This window comes from Diplotaxodon limnothrissa, linkage group LG5, assembly GCF_057381915.1.
Source record: "Diplotaxodon limnothrissa isolate DT_005_m linkage group LG5, D_limnothrissa_male_GT1.1, whole genome shotgun sequence".
NCBI classification, from domain to species: Eukaryota; Metazoa; Chordata; class Actinopteri; order Cichliformes; family Cichlidae; genus Diplotaxodon; species Diplotaxodon limnothrissa.
Genome location: NC_140600.1, coordinates 26,867,276 through 26,885,806, shown reverse-complemented (window position 1 = coordinate 26,885,806; position 18,531 = coordinate 26,867,276). Strand labels below are relative to the sequence as shown.

Sequence of the window (18,531 nt, the reverse complement as noted above, 5' to 3'; positions counted from 1 at the left end):
TAAAGACTTAATCACAACAACAGTTGCCTTAAGGCGTTTTATATTGAAAGGTGAAGACCCTACAATAATGCAGATAAGCAATCAGATAAGCAAGCACTTTGCAACAGTCGGAAGGAAAAACTCCTTTTTAACAGGAAGAAACCTCCGTCAGAACTGCAGTGACTGGTTGGGGCTGAGGGGAGGGAGACAGGATAAAAAAGGCCAGGAGATTAATAATAACTCATGATTAAATGCAGAGAGGTGTAAACATGCAGTGAGTGAAAACAGATGTGAAAAGAAACGCTCAGTGGATCATGGGAAGCCCCAGCAGTCTAGACCTATTGCAGCATAACTTAAGGGAGGACTCAAGGTCATCTGATTCAGCTAAAACTGTAAGCTTTATCAAAGAGGAATCTTTTAAGCTTGTGTTAAAAGTAGAGGGGGTGTCTGTCTCCTGAATCCAAACTGGGAGCTGGTTCCACAGAAGAGGGGCCTGGAGAGACTGCCTCCCATTCTACTTTTAAATACTCTAGGAACCACAAGTAAGCCTGCAGTCTGAGACCAAAGTGCTCTAATGGGGTGATATGGTACTATCAGGTCATTAAGATAACATGGGGACTGATTATCAAGGCCTTGTATATGAGAAGAATTTTAAGTTTGATCCTGGATTTAACAGGGAGCCAATGAAGAGACGTGACGTCAGTGTCCTCACCTCTTGAGACACCTAAAAATTACCGTCCTGAAGAAAACAGTGTTTACTTTCATGTGGAGTCAGATGGAAACGTGTTCATTAAATACTGGAAGCAGAATAAAAACAAAAATGCTGCTAGACTGACAGATTTACTGCACTGCTCCGAGATGCATGCACCACCTTGGAAGTGAGTTTAAATGGATCACAAGACAGAACATGCATAAAGCTTAGGAGTTGCTGTGAGGTTGTGTGTTTCACTATGTGCCAAGCCAGACTAGTTTTCCCAAAACATCCCCTTTTTTTAATAAGCTGAGACAAAACTGAGGCTGTACAATGAGAACAATAAAACAAACTTTGTAACCATCTCTCTGTGTGTTTTGTTTTTTTGTTGTTTCCTTACAGCGTGTGAAATGCTCCTCGGATCAGACAACCTGGTCTGCAAACCATGTAAGTTCCTCAGTGTCGTCGTCATAACCAGAGCCACATGTAGGCCGACTTAGTTGGGAGCTGGTTACACTACCAAAGCTGGACCCAGCCCCGCCTCGCTCTTAGATCAGTTTATTGTGAATTCGTTTTTGCACAAACGATTCAAGTTTTTCTGTGTAGGTGAAATGATGAGAAATAGGGGAGGCTACGGTGACCTTAAGCAGAAAAAGACAACAATGTGGTCCTACATTTCTGAAATGTTGCTGTATTTTTTGAAAGGTTCTTCTTGTACTTGTTTTATTGCAATATCTAAGAGGTCGTGGGAGTTTAGAGTTCTTATTTCTTGTGTTTGCAGTCTGGACACCAAAGACGCTGAACGTGTCTCAGCTCGGATCGAGCCTTCATGTGGCCTTTGATCAGGCTCCGCCCTCCTTTGGTTTCCATTTCTACTACCTGTACTACAAACTGCGACCGGACGGACCCTCCAAACTGCAGCGCTGCAAACCGGTAAGATCAGCTGTGTTTAATACATTTTGACATCAGTAAAGTTCAGATTTATAAAAGTTTTCTAAAACCCGCCATGTTCGAGCAGGTTTTCGGTGACCTCTAATGAGAAACGTGACAGTTGTTGTAATAAATACTCTAATAAATCTCCGTAAACAGATTCAAATTCAAAGGACTGTGTAGGCGAATGAAAATATACTGGGTAGCAGGAGATGACAGAACCTGAGGAACTGGTATCATATTTAACCCTTTGTAATCACCATTTCCATATCTAGACAAAATAAATTATAGCAATAAGTCTTTCTGCATGCAACCGAACTTAAATATCACGAGATCAGCTGTCCCAGAGCGCTGTTTCCTTTGGTACTCTATCAATCTGACCAGCTGTTAACAACACTTGGAATATACGTTGTCACCGTGAACTACCACGTGGTTTTCAGCAACAGCGGAGAAATGATGTCATTTCCCGAGCAGCTGTAGTATTTATTTATTTTTTTCTCCAAGGCCTATCGCAGATCCACTGCGGCTGCTGAAAACTGTTTAACTTTGTGCCTTTGCGCATATAAGCTGAACGCGTAGAACTTTGAGTGCACTACTGGAAATAGTTAATTTTGCTGTACATGCTGTGTTTCTTCAAAGTGCATATGCATTTTATTTTTAATACAGTTTATAAAAATGAGTGCATTACAAACATTTATGAACACACTCAAGCTAAATTTCCTGTTTACAGTTTTGAGGGACACACCCATGACAACTGTGTATCTAGAAAAATGTGTAAAAAAATTCACTTTTAGTAATGTATTTGGTTACTATGGACTTATTACATACACGTTATTAAAATTTGGGCTCTATCAATAAACAGTAAGTTGAATTTCTCAAAAAACAAAGGCAGTACAGCATGTAAAAATATGAAGACAAGCTTGGGTGGACTCTTTCTGTGATAGTTAAACTGGAAGAGGTTATATTGGTGCCTATTGAGTACCTGTAGACCACCAGAGATTTTCTCATGAAAGCTCTTAAGTTTTGTTTGGAAAAAAGGGTTTAATCGTTTGAGGGAAAAAGCTGAATTAAACTGTATGGAAAATTACCAAAGAATGTTTTTTCTTCTTTGTTTTGGAAAGCAGATCAGCTTGTGGGTAAAAAGTGAATGCTGTTGTTTCCAGAGATGTATTTATTTAGATTACAGAAGAGGGTTTACTCTGTCCTTTTTGTGGTGGCAAAAAAAAAAAAAAAAAAAAAAAAAAAAAAAAAGAACTGAAATGCTTTTGTTGGTCGCTGCTGAGACCCTGTAAAGACGTGTTTTTATTGAATTCTTTCCTTTCAATAAATACATTTGTTTGGACTTGCCTGAAAAGAACATTTGAGATTGCTGGCCATTGGAGTCCTATCTGAATCTAATAGACATAGGCATCATTGGACCTTATTTTGCTTCACTTGGTGCTTTACAGTTGAGGGGTTCGCGGTAGAGTCTGTGATGCTCTAAAACATGGGCTCTTGTGGCAGATTCACCCTGAAATAGCAAGTTAGCAGTCTGTTACAAACATGTGATTTCTCTGATTCTCCAAACTATTCTCATAGTTTCTTCTAGTATTTTCTGTGAAAATGTGTGTTGTCCCTCCCCCTTCCCGGCTCTATATAATGGTCATATTTTCACTTCGCCTTCACGTGTGGCCAATGTGGAGCAGCTGTAAACACATTTTATTTGCGATGAATTTGATGTGGAAGCCTATAATTTGCCCCTAAATCTCATCCAACCACATCCAGAGTTTCTACCCGATCATGTCCGGACTGGAAGGTGGCATGAAAAGCTTTTGTTCCAGCCTCGTCCTAACTGCATCCTCCTTGATCTCGCTCCAGCAGCTCTTTTCTTTTGTCTGTCTTCGCAGTATCAACACCATCAGGAGACACACAAACTGCACGCACACACACACACACACACACACACACACACACACACACACACACACACACACACACAAACGACACATACACACACACACACAAACGGCACGCACACACACACATACACATACGGCACGCACACACACACATACACATACACACACAAACGGCACACACAAACGGCACACACACACATGCACACGCACACACATGCACACACACACGCACACACACACACACACACACACACACACACACACACACACAGTAACACAGCAACTCCTAAGCAATTTTGTGAAGAATGAAAAAAGGCACACCTGTCCCGTCACTATATCAGGGTTGATATTAAGGCGGCACCAACTCCCCACTGATACTGACACCACTGTTTAATACTTGTACAATAAACTGATGAATATACTGTTCCCATGTGCTTTGAAAACATTTTTAAAACTTCTTTGGCCTTCAGTTGTACCTCCTCTCCTCCTGAGCAGGCTTTTGTTTAAGTGTGTGCGTTGTCAGAAGGAGTTTGGGATTTAATCTGGAAGCTAAAATTTAATTGCAGATGTTAGTCTTTATTGAAAACTAAAGTGTCGTGTTTTACCATTTCCAGGATGTGAATCAGCCCAGAACGACATGTATCCTCCAGGACGTCACTCCAGGGACCTACACTATAGAGGTACATGAATGTAGCACAGAGCTGAGCTCCATTTAGAGCATTCACAGCTGGTTAAACTGGTTTTTGCTGGAGCCTAGTCCTCACCGAAGATGATTTATAGACCAAAAATGATCAGTTTTAAACAGTACTCTCTTCTCTTCTCTTCCTCAGTTGAAAGATGACAGCAACACCACCAGGATGCACACTCAGCACCACGTCAGCCAGGGTGAGATGCACACAACCACACAGTACGCTGTATATAAAAGACGGCCACAGACACCTTGACATCCCACCATTTCATCTTTAGTATTGTTGGGTCTTTAGTTTGATTTAAAAATACACCATTAAGTAAATATTCCTACGATGACTGCACTAAAAATAATTGAGCTGAATCCACTGTGAATAGCCCACCTGTGCAACACTGCTGTTCCTGATTTACTGACAGTCTTAATCCATTTTTTTAAAGCCACTGAGGGGCTGTCATAGTCAGACATTAATGACATGTTTTCAGTGAATGCTCTGGTCTGTCCATGACTCTGTATATCATCTTACCACATGCTGAGCACAGGGCATTGTCCACATTGAGGAAATAGACTACAATAAAATACAATGACATGTTGGCAGCCAGAAAAGAGTTTGCCTCTTCACTAATTTGTCAGCTCATTAAGGATCTCTGACTTTTCTGATTTCTTTAACTTATAATAAAAAATTAGCACCACCTAGTGGCTGGAGGTGTAACTACAAACCAAAATTGATTCTACACAACAAAGGGGTCCAAGGTGAATTTTAGGAAAATAAAGTTCAGCATCCTGCTTCCCCCCCAGTTTAAAAAAGTCTGTTGGACATTAGGATGCCTCCCGGTAGCCTCCCTGTAGAAGTTTTCCTGGCACGCTCAACTAAGACGAAACCCCGACATAGATCCAGAACCCACTGGAGAGATTGTGTATCCACTGGATCTAGAAACGAGTCAGGATTACTCCAGGAATCAGTTCTCATTGTGTGCACACAATGAAACATCAACTTCAGTTCAGACCTATTGACTCTGCCCTGCCCTCTACTATCATTTTTTTGTGGCAAAGAAATACTGAAATAACAGTCTGATCTAATTGCCTCACAAATGGGTATGTTTGTTTCCATCCTCCAGTCCACTCCCCCTGGGCGGGACCTATCCGTGCCATGGCCATCACGGTGCCGCTGGTTGTCATGTCAGCATTTGCAACCCTCTTCACAGTCATGTGTCGCAAGAAGCAGCAAGGTGAGGGGAACCATGATTCATATTTTAAGGGGCTCAGTTTCTTCCCATTTTAACATTGTTAGTAATGATTAGTGATAGTGATCATCTGCTGTGTAAATGACTTTCTTTCCTTTAGACAGCAACTGGCCCCAGATTTACTATCTTGAGAGGTGTACACAGTATAAAGCAATTACCCTTGTAAACCTTTGCATTACAAAAGGGTGAGAATATATAAGTGTTACTTCTTTCCACTCCTTTTCAAGCACTTGTACTAGAAGACAGTATTAGCTGTATTCATGCTCGGAATAAATGATCAGTCAATCAATCAATGTGACTGCACGACATCCCCGTTATCTTAATGTTTTTGTCATTTGTCATTCAAATGCAGTTGCCGAATTTCGGTCACCATACTTTAAATTTATGGCTGCATTTTAAAACAATCCTCTCTTCCCTCCTTTAGAAAACATCTACAGTCAGCTGGATGAGGAGAGCAGCGAGTCGTCCAATCACAGCGCAGCACTGACCACTGAGCGGCCGTGGCCCCGCCCCAAAGTCTTCATCTGCTATTCGAACAGAGACTGTCCCAAACACACCAGTGTCATCCAGAGCTTCGCCTTCTTCCTGCAGGACTTCTGCTGCTGTGAGGTGAGACGATCATGAAGAAGAAACTGAGGACCACTAAAAGACTTGGAGGAAAAAAATATAGAAAACATGAAAAAAATCAATCTGATTATTTTCACTCATGTTCAGGTTGTGTTGGACCTGTGGGAACACCTGGAGATGTGCAAAGAGGGTCAGATGTCATGGCTCAGCAGACAGCTGGATGAAGCAAACTTCATCATCACCGTCTGTTCCAAAGGCCTGCGGTACTCACCTTACCCTCCTGTTTCTATAGAAAAATAAGCAGACAATCACATTTATTAGAATTTAGATTTCATTAGTTTGATTTGGTTTTATTTATTTTTTATGCTTAATTTTTATGAGTGTACAGTATAATTTTAATTAGTCTTTGTTTCTGAAGTCTCATTCTTCTTTTTTAAATTTAGCCAGGGAGACTTCTCCTCCCTGGCTCAGAGTGAATGTTTTCTTCATATTTAATTGTATTTTTTTGTGAATATTACAGTTGAGGCGCTGAAAGTGCCTTCAGCTGCAGTTCCTCAAATGGCCACTAGATGCCTCTAACACTTATCAAAAGTAAACATCAGAATTTGAACTAACAAATAAGTCAGGGGTTCAGTAGTTACTTTATAGTAAAATCTTTTAAAATTGTTGAATTAAAACACAAAATGTGTTGAAGATGCTGATGCATATATGATTTAATTTATGGTAGGCTCACAGGTTTCTAAACCTAATTGACGAGTGTGTCACCCCTCTGTCCCACCTCTTTTTACAGGTGTCATGTTTTCTTCATTGTGTGTTCACTTGTTTCCGTCTTTCCTTTGGTCTCTCTTGTCTTCTTGCCATACCCATGTGCCTTTTCCTCTTCAAGAACATTTCAGGTTTCTAAAATACAAAAAATGTTAAGTAAGGAGTCAACTAAAAATGTACCTTTATTCTTTTCCTTACCATATTTTTTTCAACCCCTTTTGTCATAACTGTTGTTTTTTTGCAGCTATTATGTGGAAAAGAAGAGCCGTCGAGGGAAGACGCCAGTGAGCCGCCGTAGTAATGGCAGCAGCTCTTCGATTACTGCGGTTGGTGGGGACCTGTTCATTGTGGCGGTTGCCATGATTGCTGAGAAGCTGCGGCAGGCGAAGCAAAGCGAAGACAGCGGGGCACAGGAGATGAACCGATACATGGCAGTTTACTTTGACTATTCTACAGAAAGCGACATCCCCACCATGCTGAGTCTGGCTACCAGGTAAAGACGGGAACAATGAATACAAACTTTAATGAAAATGATAAATACTTGCAGCCTGATAAATAATTTCATTTCCTGTTTAGGTTCAAGCTGATGGACCAGCTGCCTCAGCTCTTCAGTCGGTTCCATTCGAGTCATTCCAGTCTGACTGATCGTGAGCAGCAGCCTCTTAACATTTCCCGCAGGAACTATTTCAGAAGCAAGTCCGGGCGCTCGCTCTACGTTTCCATCTGCAACATGCACCAGCACATCAGCCAGAACCCCGACTGGTTCGAAAAGCAGCTTGCTCCTGCTGGAGCATCCTCTACCTCTCCTGACTCTTCCTCCAAACATCCGTCTCTCGCTGCTGTCCAGGCTCCGAGCCTTCCGCCCAAACCTTCCTGCTCCTTGTCATCTCAGGCTGAGCAGAGGTTTGACTCTGGCTTGGTGCTGAATGAGGTGGTGGTGCGAATGCCATCGCTGGAGAGTGGGGAGGGCGTGATGGGGAGGAACGTACTCCAGCTGGCCCATGGTTCCAGCCCTGATCCCAACCTTTGCCCGAGTCCCAGTTCCACCCCTGACCCCTGTCCCAGTCCTGGTGTCTGTCCCAGTCCAGACCTACCACACTCTTCTCTGTTCATGCTAGATCCCAATTCAAGGTAAAGGAAAGTGTGTTACACCTCATTTTTGTTTTCTTTTAATTTCACTGATATAACAGCAGGTAACATATAACTATTATTATTATTATTCTGACTGCAGATGCTTTTTCTGTTACAGGTCTGCTTCTGGAATATCTGGACTGTTATCCGAAGACTCTTCCTCCTCCTTGTCCTCCTCTGGTCCTTCCATCCTCCAGGATGGCATTTCCCCTGGTCAGGGACAGGCTGATGAAGGCCGCCCCACTGTTCCAGAGATCCCCCCACCTCGTGATTCAGGCATCTATGATTCATCTGTTCCTTCATCAGAGCTTTCTATTCCCTTAATGGACGGACTGTCACATGACCAGGCAGACTCCTCCTCCCTGGCTGAGAGTGAATCATCTTTCTATGGTTTGAGTAAGGCCTCAACCTCAACAGATGTTTTATAAAATCGAACTTTGCTGTTTGTTCTGTAGAAAAAGCAACATTTTCAATAACATGCATGTGCCAAATTTCCCTGACTTATGTCCTCATGTGACTTTTGCACAAAGGTAAATGATTCTTAAAGACTGAAGGTGATCATGGTGCTCACACTTGGCTATGTGTCTTTCAGGTGATGAAGAGGCACCCGCTGCCACATCGCTCAGCTGCAGCGCTGCCACGGTGTGCAAAGCTGAGCTGCACCACCATCATCACCTCGAGCAAAATGACGCTGTTCTCACACCTGTGGCATCGTTGTAGGGGTATGCCTTCAGCCAATCAAAAGAAGGCTAGCCTGGTGATGTCATCTTGTAAATCAATGTGGCAACTTGGACCAAAAAGTTGCCTTTGTGAAGAAGGCGAAGCTGGAAGAACCGGAGTGGGAAGCAGAAACTGAGTTCTGGAATGCTGATCTGTCATAACTATGTTAATCACTGAGTTCTAGAACACTATTCCATGGTAACTATGGTAGCCACTATGTTGTAAAACACTTGACCATAGTGACCATGGTAACCTTTGAATTCTAGAATGTTGATAAATAGCTATGAAAACTATGGAACCACTGAATTCTATAACAGTATTCTTTTGTAACTGTGGTACCACTGTGTTCTAGAACAGTAATGACTGTGATTGCTATAGTAGCCACTGTGTTCTAGAGCAGTATTTCCTGGTAATTGTGCTAATCACTGATTACGAGAAAACTTTGGTAATTGCAGTTCTTTTTTCTTTTTTTTTGTCCACTGGAGGATTTTTGAAGGACTGGAACTCCAGATGTTGGCAGAGGTGACCGTTTCAAACCAAAGATGGCTTCAGGCCACAGTGTCCTGATTGGCAGACAGAAATGTATGACTTGATGTCAGGTACCAAAACGTGATGCTGTAACAAACCAGCTGTTCCAGTACTGTTTTGATGTGAAAATGCAAGATAAAGCAGAACCTGATCAAAGAGTTTACTTGCTGCCCAGGACTGTCAAAGCAGTTCTTACTTAAAGCTGCTGAATGTATAAACACCTTAAAGACATCAGTCAGCACTTTTGGACCAAACACTTCTGGGAAACTCCCTCAGAGTAACTGCTCCACAGAAGTGCATACCATCAAGGACACTTTTTTTTCCTTTTTCTGTTTGCATTCACACCTTCGGTAAAAATGCTAGCATGAAGTTTGACCCACCTGGCTGCTGTCATAGCAACAGCTATCACAATTACATAATGGAGAACACGGTGGTTGGAGCTGTATGTTTGTTGTGTGACTTTTTTCATAACAGCGATGGCATTAGAAAGGGGACAGATATAGACTTTCTAGAGGGAAGCACCAATTCTGGGCTTTTCCAGTGACCACAGCTGTTATTGCTGCAGATAACCAAACAAATCTTCCCTATTCTCTGACCAAACATGTTATCAAGTAAACCAAAACAGTTCAGATCTGCTTTGGTTGTGGTGATTCTTGTAACTCAGTTTCAGTCTCTTTGTTTTCTCTCTGTTTTGCTTATCGGTGTATCAAGTCGAGAGGAAAATCTAGTAAAGATTTCACATTTCTTCTGCCACATACAGGCTGGACTTAACAGATGCTTTATTTGTCTACTGTCTTTCATTTTTAGTAATCTCTGGCTTACATAGGTAATGTTTACTATTCCTATTTTATCATGGCGATTGCATTACTGAAAAGGTTCCTCTTGTGCTTTACTTAAGAGTGAAAAAAGGTCCTTTGCCCTTTTAGTTCTTGCATTATGCAAAACTACAAAAAAAGGGGGACTGCTTTGATGTAATATTATTTTGTATTATCATGATTTAAGACCAAATACTGAAAGAACTTATACTATAAGATAAAGAATCAGATGAAGCTTGTTTAAGAGGTGCCTTTTTTATTTAAATGTGCCCACTTGTTTCTTGAAAGACATTTGCATCATAAAGAGAAACCTTCTTCAAAAGCACATCTTGTTTTGAAATACTTCCAACATACTCATGCCTTATATTTGTTGACAAAGATTTATTGTTGGTGTAACAAAGTAACATGACCACTATTATCGGATCATAAAATCGAATATTTTGTTTAAAGAAGTGACATAAATGTTAGTACACCTTGCTAACGTTATGTACAATGATGGAAGACTATCATTTACGTGAACAAAGTATTTTGCTTTTTGAGTTTTTCTTTTTAAAAATTGTTTTCTAGCTCAAGAGAGTGAGTTGCTGCTGAATGCGTGAGTGAGGATTTCTGGTTCATCTGCAGGTTTGAGTTGGCTGGAAGGGACGATGTAACATTTCCTACTTGTAAATATAACTTTTATTTTTCTCTGGAAATGTTTGATATGATTTTGTATAGTTAGACTTTTATTTTAGTAAGCTACTTGTTTTTAGAAATTGTACTGTTTTATAGTACCTTTTATATAGAAAATAAAAAATCCTTATTAAAAAAAGTTATTTCTATTTTCTTTCTTTTCATGACTTTCTGCTGGGGATGATTTGGATATGAGCAAGCTTTTATTGTAGCAAAATATAATTTGGATCAAAATATCCTTTATGGCTGATCGTACTCTGACATGCTTCAAGCTGACTAACAGGTTTTAGTTTCTTGTGGTGAAACAAACACTCTTCCCTGATATAAAGGCCACTGGACAGCTCTATAGTTTGTGAGCTGTGAGGCATCCAGGCTTAAATAAACAGAAGCTACTAAAACTCAGATGTTCTACAAACAGCCTGCTTTTATTTTCAGAATAAAAGCTTAAACCCTGGCATGGTTTAGAGATGATTAACAATTAATTTAAAAAAGATTTGAGAATTCAGTAGGCTACATACTGAAAGCTTGGAGGAAACAAAAGTATCAATTCTATTGCACTAATATCAGTCCGATAACAATACCAACTTTGCTATTGATAATATAAACATTTGGATTATTCTGCCCACCTCTAGTTTGAACTTTTGGATATGTATGAGGTCATAGAGAGCAGATATAATATGGTCATCTTTGGCATAGAAGCTCCACCCACCTGCTGCTCAAACCTCTGTTTTTATGAGTGAGTATCATCCAGTCAGGAGAAAATTGGTGTAAAGGTGGAAGAACTAATACAGCTTGTTTGAGAGGATTTGTGGTGCTGCAACCAAGGAGCAGAGTCTTTTTTTTTTTTTGACTGAATCATGCAAAGCTACTGTAGAATAAAAATAAGCCTGATCTGGAAATGCATAATACTACTTTGCATTACAACAAATGTTAAACTATTTGTTCTTGACAGTCTCTGTTTTTCAATTTTTCCTCAATGCATTCTAAAACACATTTAATATGTTAATGTTAAATGTGAGTAAGATCTTGAGTAATATCTCATTTTATCTTCAAAGTCAACCCATGCTTTTATTTTGAAGGCGAGGTTCGAAGGAAGGCGCTGCTCAGACTCGGCTGTACAGAAAAAGGAAGGATTTATCGCTCTCAGGTTGTTATCCGGCACAAATCTTCGCACTGAAGCTGGACTTTCATTTATTTTAAGAAGAAACTTTTGTTTTCACTCACTGGAAGAGCTAAACTCACTGAAGCAGCTGATCCGACTGCTGTTTTTGTTTAATCAGGGTTTTTTTTGTTGGTTTTTTTTTTTTTAAAAAGAGGGTTTGTTTTCGGCTCGTTGGGAGGAGCTGCAGTCCGATGCAGGCAGGTGATGGATGTCAGCGGGGTTCGAGGTGAGGGGAAGCTCCTCTGTGAAGCTTGAGACGTTTTTTCTGAAGTTTTTTGGTAAAGAAAATGTATTAAAAGTTTCGGGGAAAGACATGCAATTCTATGATTAACCCTATCACTGCCGGTGTGTGTTTAATTATAAGGTGTTATTATACATGTGGAAGATTTAAAGTCAAGAGACTCTGAAGAGGCAGTCAGTCTACCAAAGAGAGAAAAAACTGAAAGAAAGAGGTTTTTATTGCTGCTTCATGAGTCACAAGTTTGCATGAGGGTGACTTATAGCTTGTGCAAACACACACACACAACACACACAAGACTCAAAGTCTATCTCTGTGAGGACCCCGAGCTTTACCCCTGAACTTAACCTGGACCTCATTCACCTCATTCAATTCTGAGCCATAAAAGAAAGCTTTCAAGCACCAAAAGACAGGATCTCTGTTTTCCCAAGCTGTAAAACTCAAGCTAGTGCTAGCAAAAAGGAATACACACACACACACACACACACACACACACACACACACACACACTGGCTTCTGTCCTTGAGGCCCTTGCTATGATTTTAACCTGTACCACACAGTACATTTCAGATAAACAGCCTTCTGCAGACAGTTTGCCTCTCTGACAGTTTGGTGTGAGCTGATGTGTGTTTGCTGTTTAAGTCACAGTTTTCTGATACTGTTGAATTAGCAGCTGAAGCTCTGGAGTGATGTGATGTTATGCTAGTTCGTGTTAGTTTTGGTTACTTAAATGCAAAATAGCATTTGTTGAAGCTGGTGTTTACCCACGCTGCTCCAGGATGATCTCATAAAGAACTTCCTCGGTCTTCATAAATGTTCAGTGAGGTTGAGATCATGTGATTGCAGGGAAATTCATGTTTGCTGGGACGCCTACTTTGGTTTTTAAGTAGTTCTTCAAGGCTTTGATGTGTGTTTGGGCCTCATTATCCCGCTGCTGTGCGAATCCCACTCCACAAATATCAAACCAGAAGGTGGAGCGAGTCTCTGAAGGATGGAGAGCTGCTTCTCTTCGGATTCAGTGTGGCGGTGTGGATTCATAGTCCTTCTAGAAGCAAGCCTCTCTATTTGGACAGTTATTTTTTTTATAAGTATCAGCTGAACTAACTTCTAATTTAGCTGTTCATTGGGAGCTCAAATCAGAAGTTGCTCTAAAACAAGCTTTTAAAAAAAATCTTCTGCTCACAAAATTATACTTCCATAACCATATTTGGTGCAGGTGTCCTACTCTGTGAGGCAGGCAGTAAACACAGCGTAGAAGTCAGTGTCTGAGTTTTAACATTAGCCGCCCTGTGCCCTCATACAGATGTTATATTTGGAATTTGGTGCTTCATAAAGACTTTAAACATTTGAAATGGTAGAAGTATTTACGTCATATATGTAAAGTACAAACGTTATATATAAATTAAAATGACTGAGTATGAGGATCGTAGCATAATCACTGAAAAAAAAGTCACTTTATTGCTGCAGTGAGAGATTATTTGAATATCCTGGATGCTACTTCATCCATATAAATACAGGATAATTTATCACCTTTCAGTAACTTCAAAATTATAACTAGCTAAAGGTTTTAGATAAGTTATAGAGTACAAACTAAAATATTAGTGTAGCATAGAAATATTTAAATAAACAAAAAGTACTTGAGATATGTTCCACCACGGTCATTTTCATGCTCTCATCCATTGGGAATTTTAAAATTAAGACAGTATAGCATTGAAAATTTTTACCCACTGGTGATCTCTAACTGGCATTCATCATAGACTGTAGTTTTTCTTCTTCTGCTGTGACTAAAGGTAGTCCCACCTTATCCCTAGCATCCCCTTCTTCACTACATCCATGAGTCTTCTCTTGGTCTTCCTCTTCTTCCTCTGACTGGTAGCTCTGTCTTCAACATTGCTTGAGTAGTATATCCACTATCCCTCCTCAAAACTCATTTCACTCACTCGGTTCACCCTGAGTGGTGCCTCTGATGTTCTCATTTCTAACCTTGTCCAATCTAGTCACTGCCAGTGAAGATCTTAACATGTTCAGCTCGGCGTCCTATCTTTTGGTCATTGTCACTGTGTCCAAACCATACGTCATAGCAGGCCTCACTCACTTGTCTTGTAAACCTTCCCTTTCTTTCTTGCTGCCATCATTCTGTCACAGCTGCTCCACACTGCCTCCACTCGCTTCTACAGCTCTCTTGTGCTCTGTCCATTGCTTTGGATGGTTGATCTCAAGTGTTTATTCCTCACAGCTTCACTGTTACTTCACTGTTTCATCTGCCTCCCACTCACTTGTACACATGTATTATGCTTTATTTCTGCTGAATTTCAGTCCCTTTCTTATTTCCAGAGCAAGCCTCTGTCCAGAGGATACATCAGATACCTTTCTGGAAGTTTCTCTCAGCACTACAGCTGTACTTTCACACTCTTCTTGTAACTCTTAACTACAACTTTCAGCCTCTGTCTTCACTCACTTCCTCTTTTTGATTTCCAAAGTAATCCTACAGACTGTTATCCAGTGCTGTTTTGCTACAGTCTCCCCTGACACCATCTCACAGTCTCCTGTGTCTTTAAATGGCACCTTCTGCATAAGCTGTTGTCCACCTGCCCGCACCTTCCTCCATTCTTTTATGTCACTCGATGTTCCTCCCTCTTCTTGAAGCGGATATTTGCCACAGCCATTTCCATCCTTTTTCAAAATCCACCACCATTTGTGTTTTTCTGCCTTTCTCTATTTGACGCCATACCTAACCTACCTTCTCATCACCTCCTCATCACCTATGGTCCCTTTGCTTTTATGTCAATTGAAGTCTACTTTAATCAACAGTCTTTCTCTGCTGACATCCAGCCTGTGGCTCATATTCACTGACAGCATTCAACATCACCCCTTCTATTTAAAAGGGAGTTTTCCCTTCCCACTGTCGCCAAAGTGCTTGCACATAGGGGGTAATATGATTGTTGGGTTTTTCTCTGTATGTGTTATTGTAGGGTCTACCTTACAATATAAAGTGCCTTGAGGAGACTGTTGTTGTGATTTGGCGCTGTATAAATAAAATTGAATTGAAATGGAACTGAATATTTCAAGCCTCACACTTGTGATCCTGTCTGGCATTCTCTTCACCCCCACAGCACCGTCATATACATTTCCTACAAGATTGCCTCTGCTCCATTCCTCTTCCTATCTACACCATAATAGAACAGCTTAAATCTTCCTTCAGTGCTTCTGACCTTGCTTCCCTTCCACCTAGTCTCCTGTACACACAATATATCCATATATATCAGCCTACTCTCATCTCCACACTCATTCCTTACCTTCTCTCTCACGGTCTCCTATCATGCCTTCCCCCTCTCCTGTTGCTTTGTCTTCAGCCATCAGTACCACAGTTTCCACAAGCTCCTTGTTGGCGAACAGCACCAGAGGCAGTTATTGTTAACCCGACTAATCCAATATGGAAATGCCATTTTTTTATGAGCCACATGTTCAATTTGGCAACGATTTTGGGCCGGATGCCTTTCCTGATGCAACCCTTTCCATTTATCTGAGCTTGGGACCGGCAGTAGGGGTACACAGGCTTGTGGCCCCCTCGTGGTTGGGTTCATCATATACTGTATTTAAAAGATGGATGTAGCTTCCATGATCATTTGTAAATAACAAACATCACACCTGGAAGTCTCGTCCTGCTTAATAAAAAGACACCGAAAGACCTTCCATACACAAGTTTTTAGATGTAACACCTACACACACAAAGTTTTAGTAACAAAGCATGCAGTAAATACAACCTGCATTTCTTCTGTGGGATAGGCAGATCTTTCTTGTATGCAGGAATTCTGCCTTTGGGGCTTCAGCAATATTATGAATCATACGCAAATGTGTTCTGTAGTTACTTGTACGTGTAGTAACTCAAGTTTCTCCACATTTCAGGGAGTGACGGAAGTGGAAGCAGCACAAAGAATGAAAGATTTGGTTTGACATTTGAGATTGATACCACTTCATGGACCTCTCCTAAATAGTCCACTGATTTGCAGATAGTTTCATATCTGCATGTTTATTAATGATGACAACAACAGAACAGAACAATGTAAAACTCCAAAATGACTCCCACAGTTAGTCTCACTACAGCTAGCCTCCCCTTGAGCATAGTGCCCTGTTTTAGTCTGAAAACTGAATGTTTGCTGAGAAAGTGATATTAAAAACAGATGAGTGGATAAAAGATTTACCAGGAGAACAGGCAGGGAAAGACTGGAGGTGCGTGTAGCCAAACACACCTCTGATCTCCTCAGCAGGAGAGTTCAACCACGTCACCTCCCTCTTGGGAAAAAAAATGAGTTTAAAACATTTTAAGGTTTAAGGTTAGATTAAGGGTTATAGTACATGTATTCAAGTCGGCATAATGTCCTCTGAAGTGATGGAAACAGAACTCTGTGTGCAAGTGTGCGTGCGTGTGCATGTGTGTGAGTTCATCCAGGGTGGGATGGTTTGCACTATTGGAAAAAGCCCTGCAACTCCCAGGAATGAATGAGTCACACACATAAAGGCAAACGCACGCACGCACACACGCACACACACACACACACACTTTAGAGCCATGATGAGACAGAAATTGTTTTTTGGTCTATTGATTAAAAAAACAAAACAAATACTGATGCCTGGTAGCATCTGTAACTTCAGATCCATCCATGTCATTGTTAGAAAATTGTCATAAAACACAATGAAGAAGCAACAGAAAGCTGAGAAAAAGCAGCAATCGCTGAACAATCTGCCACCATACACTGTGTGTAAACACATTTGCATCTTATTGTTTTACAGCTGCTCACTGTTTTCCAATTCAGACCTGTTTCATCCTCTAAAACACCATCCAATCACCATCTAAAACAGTGAATGAGGTTTTAATTTATGATATCAATATTTTGTAGGCTTTGTGGCAGATGCCAGATGGTGGGAATTATTACAGAGTTACACATCAAAGTCTCTGTTAGAGAAGGGGATCACTTCTGAGGTGGGGGAATGATCACTTTTTTTCTGTGAATCAAATCACAATGAACCACCAGCACAAATGGTCTACCATCTAAAGAAAAAAGAGGGGAAAAAACTGCGCGTCCCTCAGCCCGAGTGCGTCATCTGTTGGGAGAAGTTGGCACTGGGTTATGGCATAATGAGACAAAGATGTCATTCCCAGCTAGTCATTGTTCAACACAAAGGGTTACTGGTGAGTGGGATGTATTTAAACCCAAACAAGGATCTTCTCCTAACAGCTTTAGTACTTAAATCTAGACAGCGAGTGAAAATCAAAGTAGAAAAAGCAGGTCAAACCAAGTGCAAAAACATTAATGTCCAAGCAGGCTCATAAACCTGATATTTACGCCACCGGCACCCTCCAAAACTTCCTAATGTGGACATTGTGTGAGACACGGTCAGCATCTGACAAGACAGGATTATATGAGACACCCCGATGAAGTTATTTTTCAATAATAAAGTGGACCTGTTATGCTTTTCTTTAGTTTTTCTTTAGGAGTTTCACAGTGATGGATGTTCATACATACATACATGGCCAAAGTTTCTCATAGTGAGGTCAGCATAACCGAAGTAATTTTTGCGTTTACAAAGTTAGTTTACAGCAGCTTATTTCAGCCTTTTAAGAATGATTATTGTACTGATCTGAGAGTCATACAAAGCTGCTCTTGTTTTATCAAACCAGTCTGTATTTTTTAGTGTGAAACAAGAACTTCTGGAGCAACTTTGTTTGGATGTAACTTCATTTATTGTCATAGTTGTTTATCAGAGAGCCACACAGGCCTTACATAAGCCTCATTCTTAAGGTAGAACTGACTAAAAGTGAGTTCTACCTTAAGTAAGAAACATCCAATCAGAGAACTCCTCAGCAGTTACCGTGCCACTGACAGCAGAGGGAAGGTAGATACTGAAGTCACAGACACAGTTAGGAGCTTCCTGGGGTGAGAGGCCAGGAAACAGAGCAGGACTGCTGTCACTCTCTGTGTCACACAGACAGAAGAGGGAGAGGCTCTAATGATGTAACATGTTTGTCTCTGGCTGTCTGTGTCCTCTCTGTCTGCTCGTTCTTCTGCAGCTTCACCAGCGTTCATAAGCCTTTTGTTCAGATTAGAAATGATGAATGTGCTATTAACAGTAAATAAAAGTGGATGGCTCTGGGAGATGCTGAAGTTGGCCTTTGCTACAATTTCTGTTACTTTGTTGAATCTCTAATTTTTGCACAGTCAGTTGCAGGACTTGCAGAAGCTCAGGTTGGAGGGAAGCTGTCAGGTTATAAGGACAGGAAACACACTTGCAGTTTCACACCAGTTATTTCCACATACCTTATGCCAATATACACCATATTTCACTTTGTCAGTTTAGCGGAGCTGCTTTATAGTTTAGTCTACAAACTAAATGTGACACAAAGAGTTTGTGTGGGTTATATTTGTTACTGTTGCTGAAAGTCTGACTACTTAAACAAATAATCTGCTTACCTTAAAAGTTTGATATCCATAATAAAAACAAATGAA

General features: G+C 40.7%; 1 protein-coding gene across 1 annotated transcript in view; it reads left to right on the top strand.

Moving 5' to 3' along the window:
• The window catches only part of il17rd (interleukin 17 receptor D), a 31,813-nt gene extending 23,203 nt beyond the window's left edge, over positions 1 to 8,610 (top strand). The window contains exons 6-16 of the mRNA XM_085354427.1: positions 1,073 to 1,117; positions 1,452 to 1,603; positions 4,113 to 4,178; positions 4,329 to 4,383; positions 5,302 to 5,412; positions 5,852 to 6,036; positions 6,142 to 6,257; positions 7,004 to 7,252; positions 7,336 to 7,890; positions 8,009 to 8,286; positions 8,483 to 8,610. Coding sequence (XP_085210553.1) covers positions 1,073 to 1,117; positions 1,452 to 1,603; positions 4,113 to 4,178; positions 4,329 to 4,383; positions 5,302 to 5,412; positions 5,852 to 6,036; positions 6,142 to 6,257; positions 7,004 to 7,252; positions 7,336 to 7,890; positions 8,009 to 8,286; positions 8,483 to 8,610 — 1,940 coding nt within the window. The remainder of the gene's footprint in view (positions 1 to 1,072; positions 1,118 to 1,451; positions 1,604 to 4,112; positions 4,179 to 4,328; positions 4,384 to 5,301; positions 5,413 to 5,851; positions 6,037 to 6,141; positions 6,258 to 7,003; positions 7,253 to 7,335; positions 7,891 to 8,008; positions 8,287 to 8,482) is intronic.
• Positions 8,611 to 18,531: the final 9,921 nt, after the last annotated feature.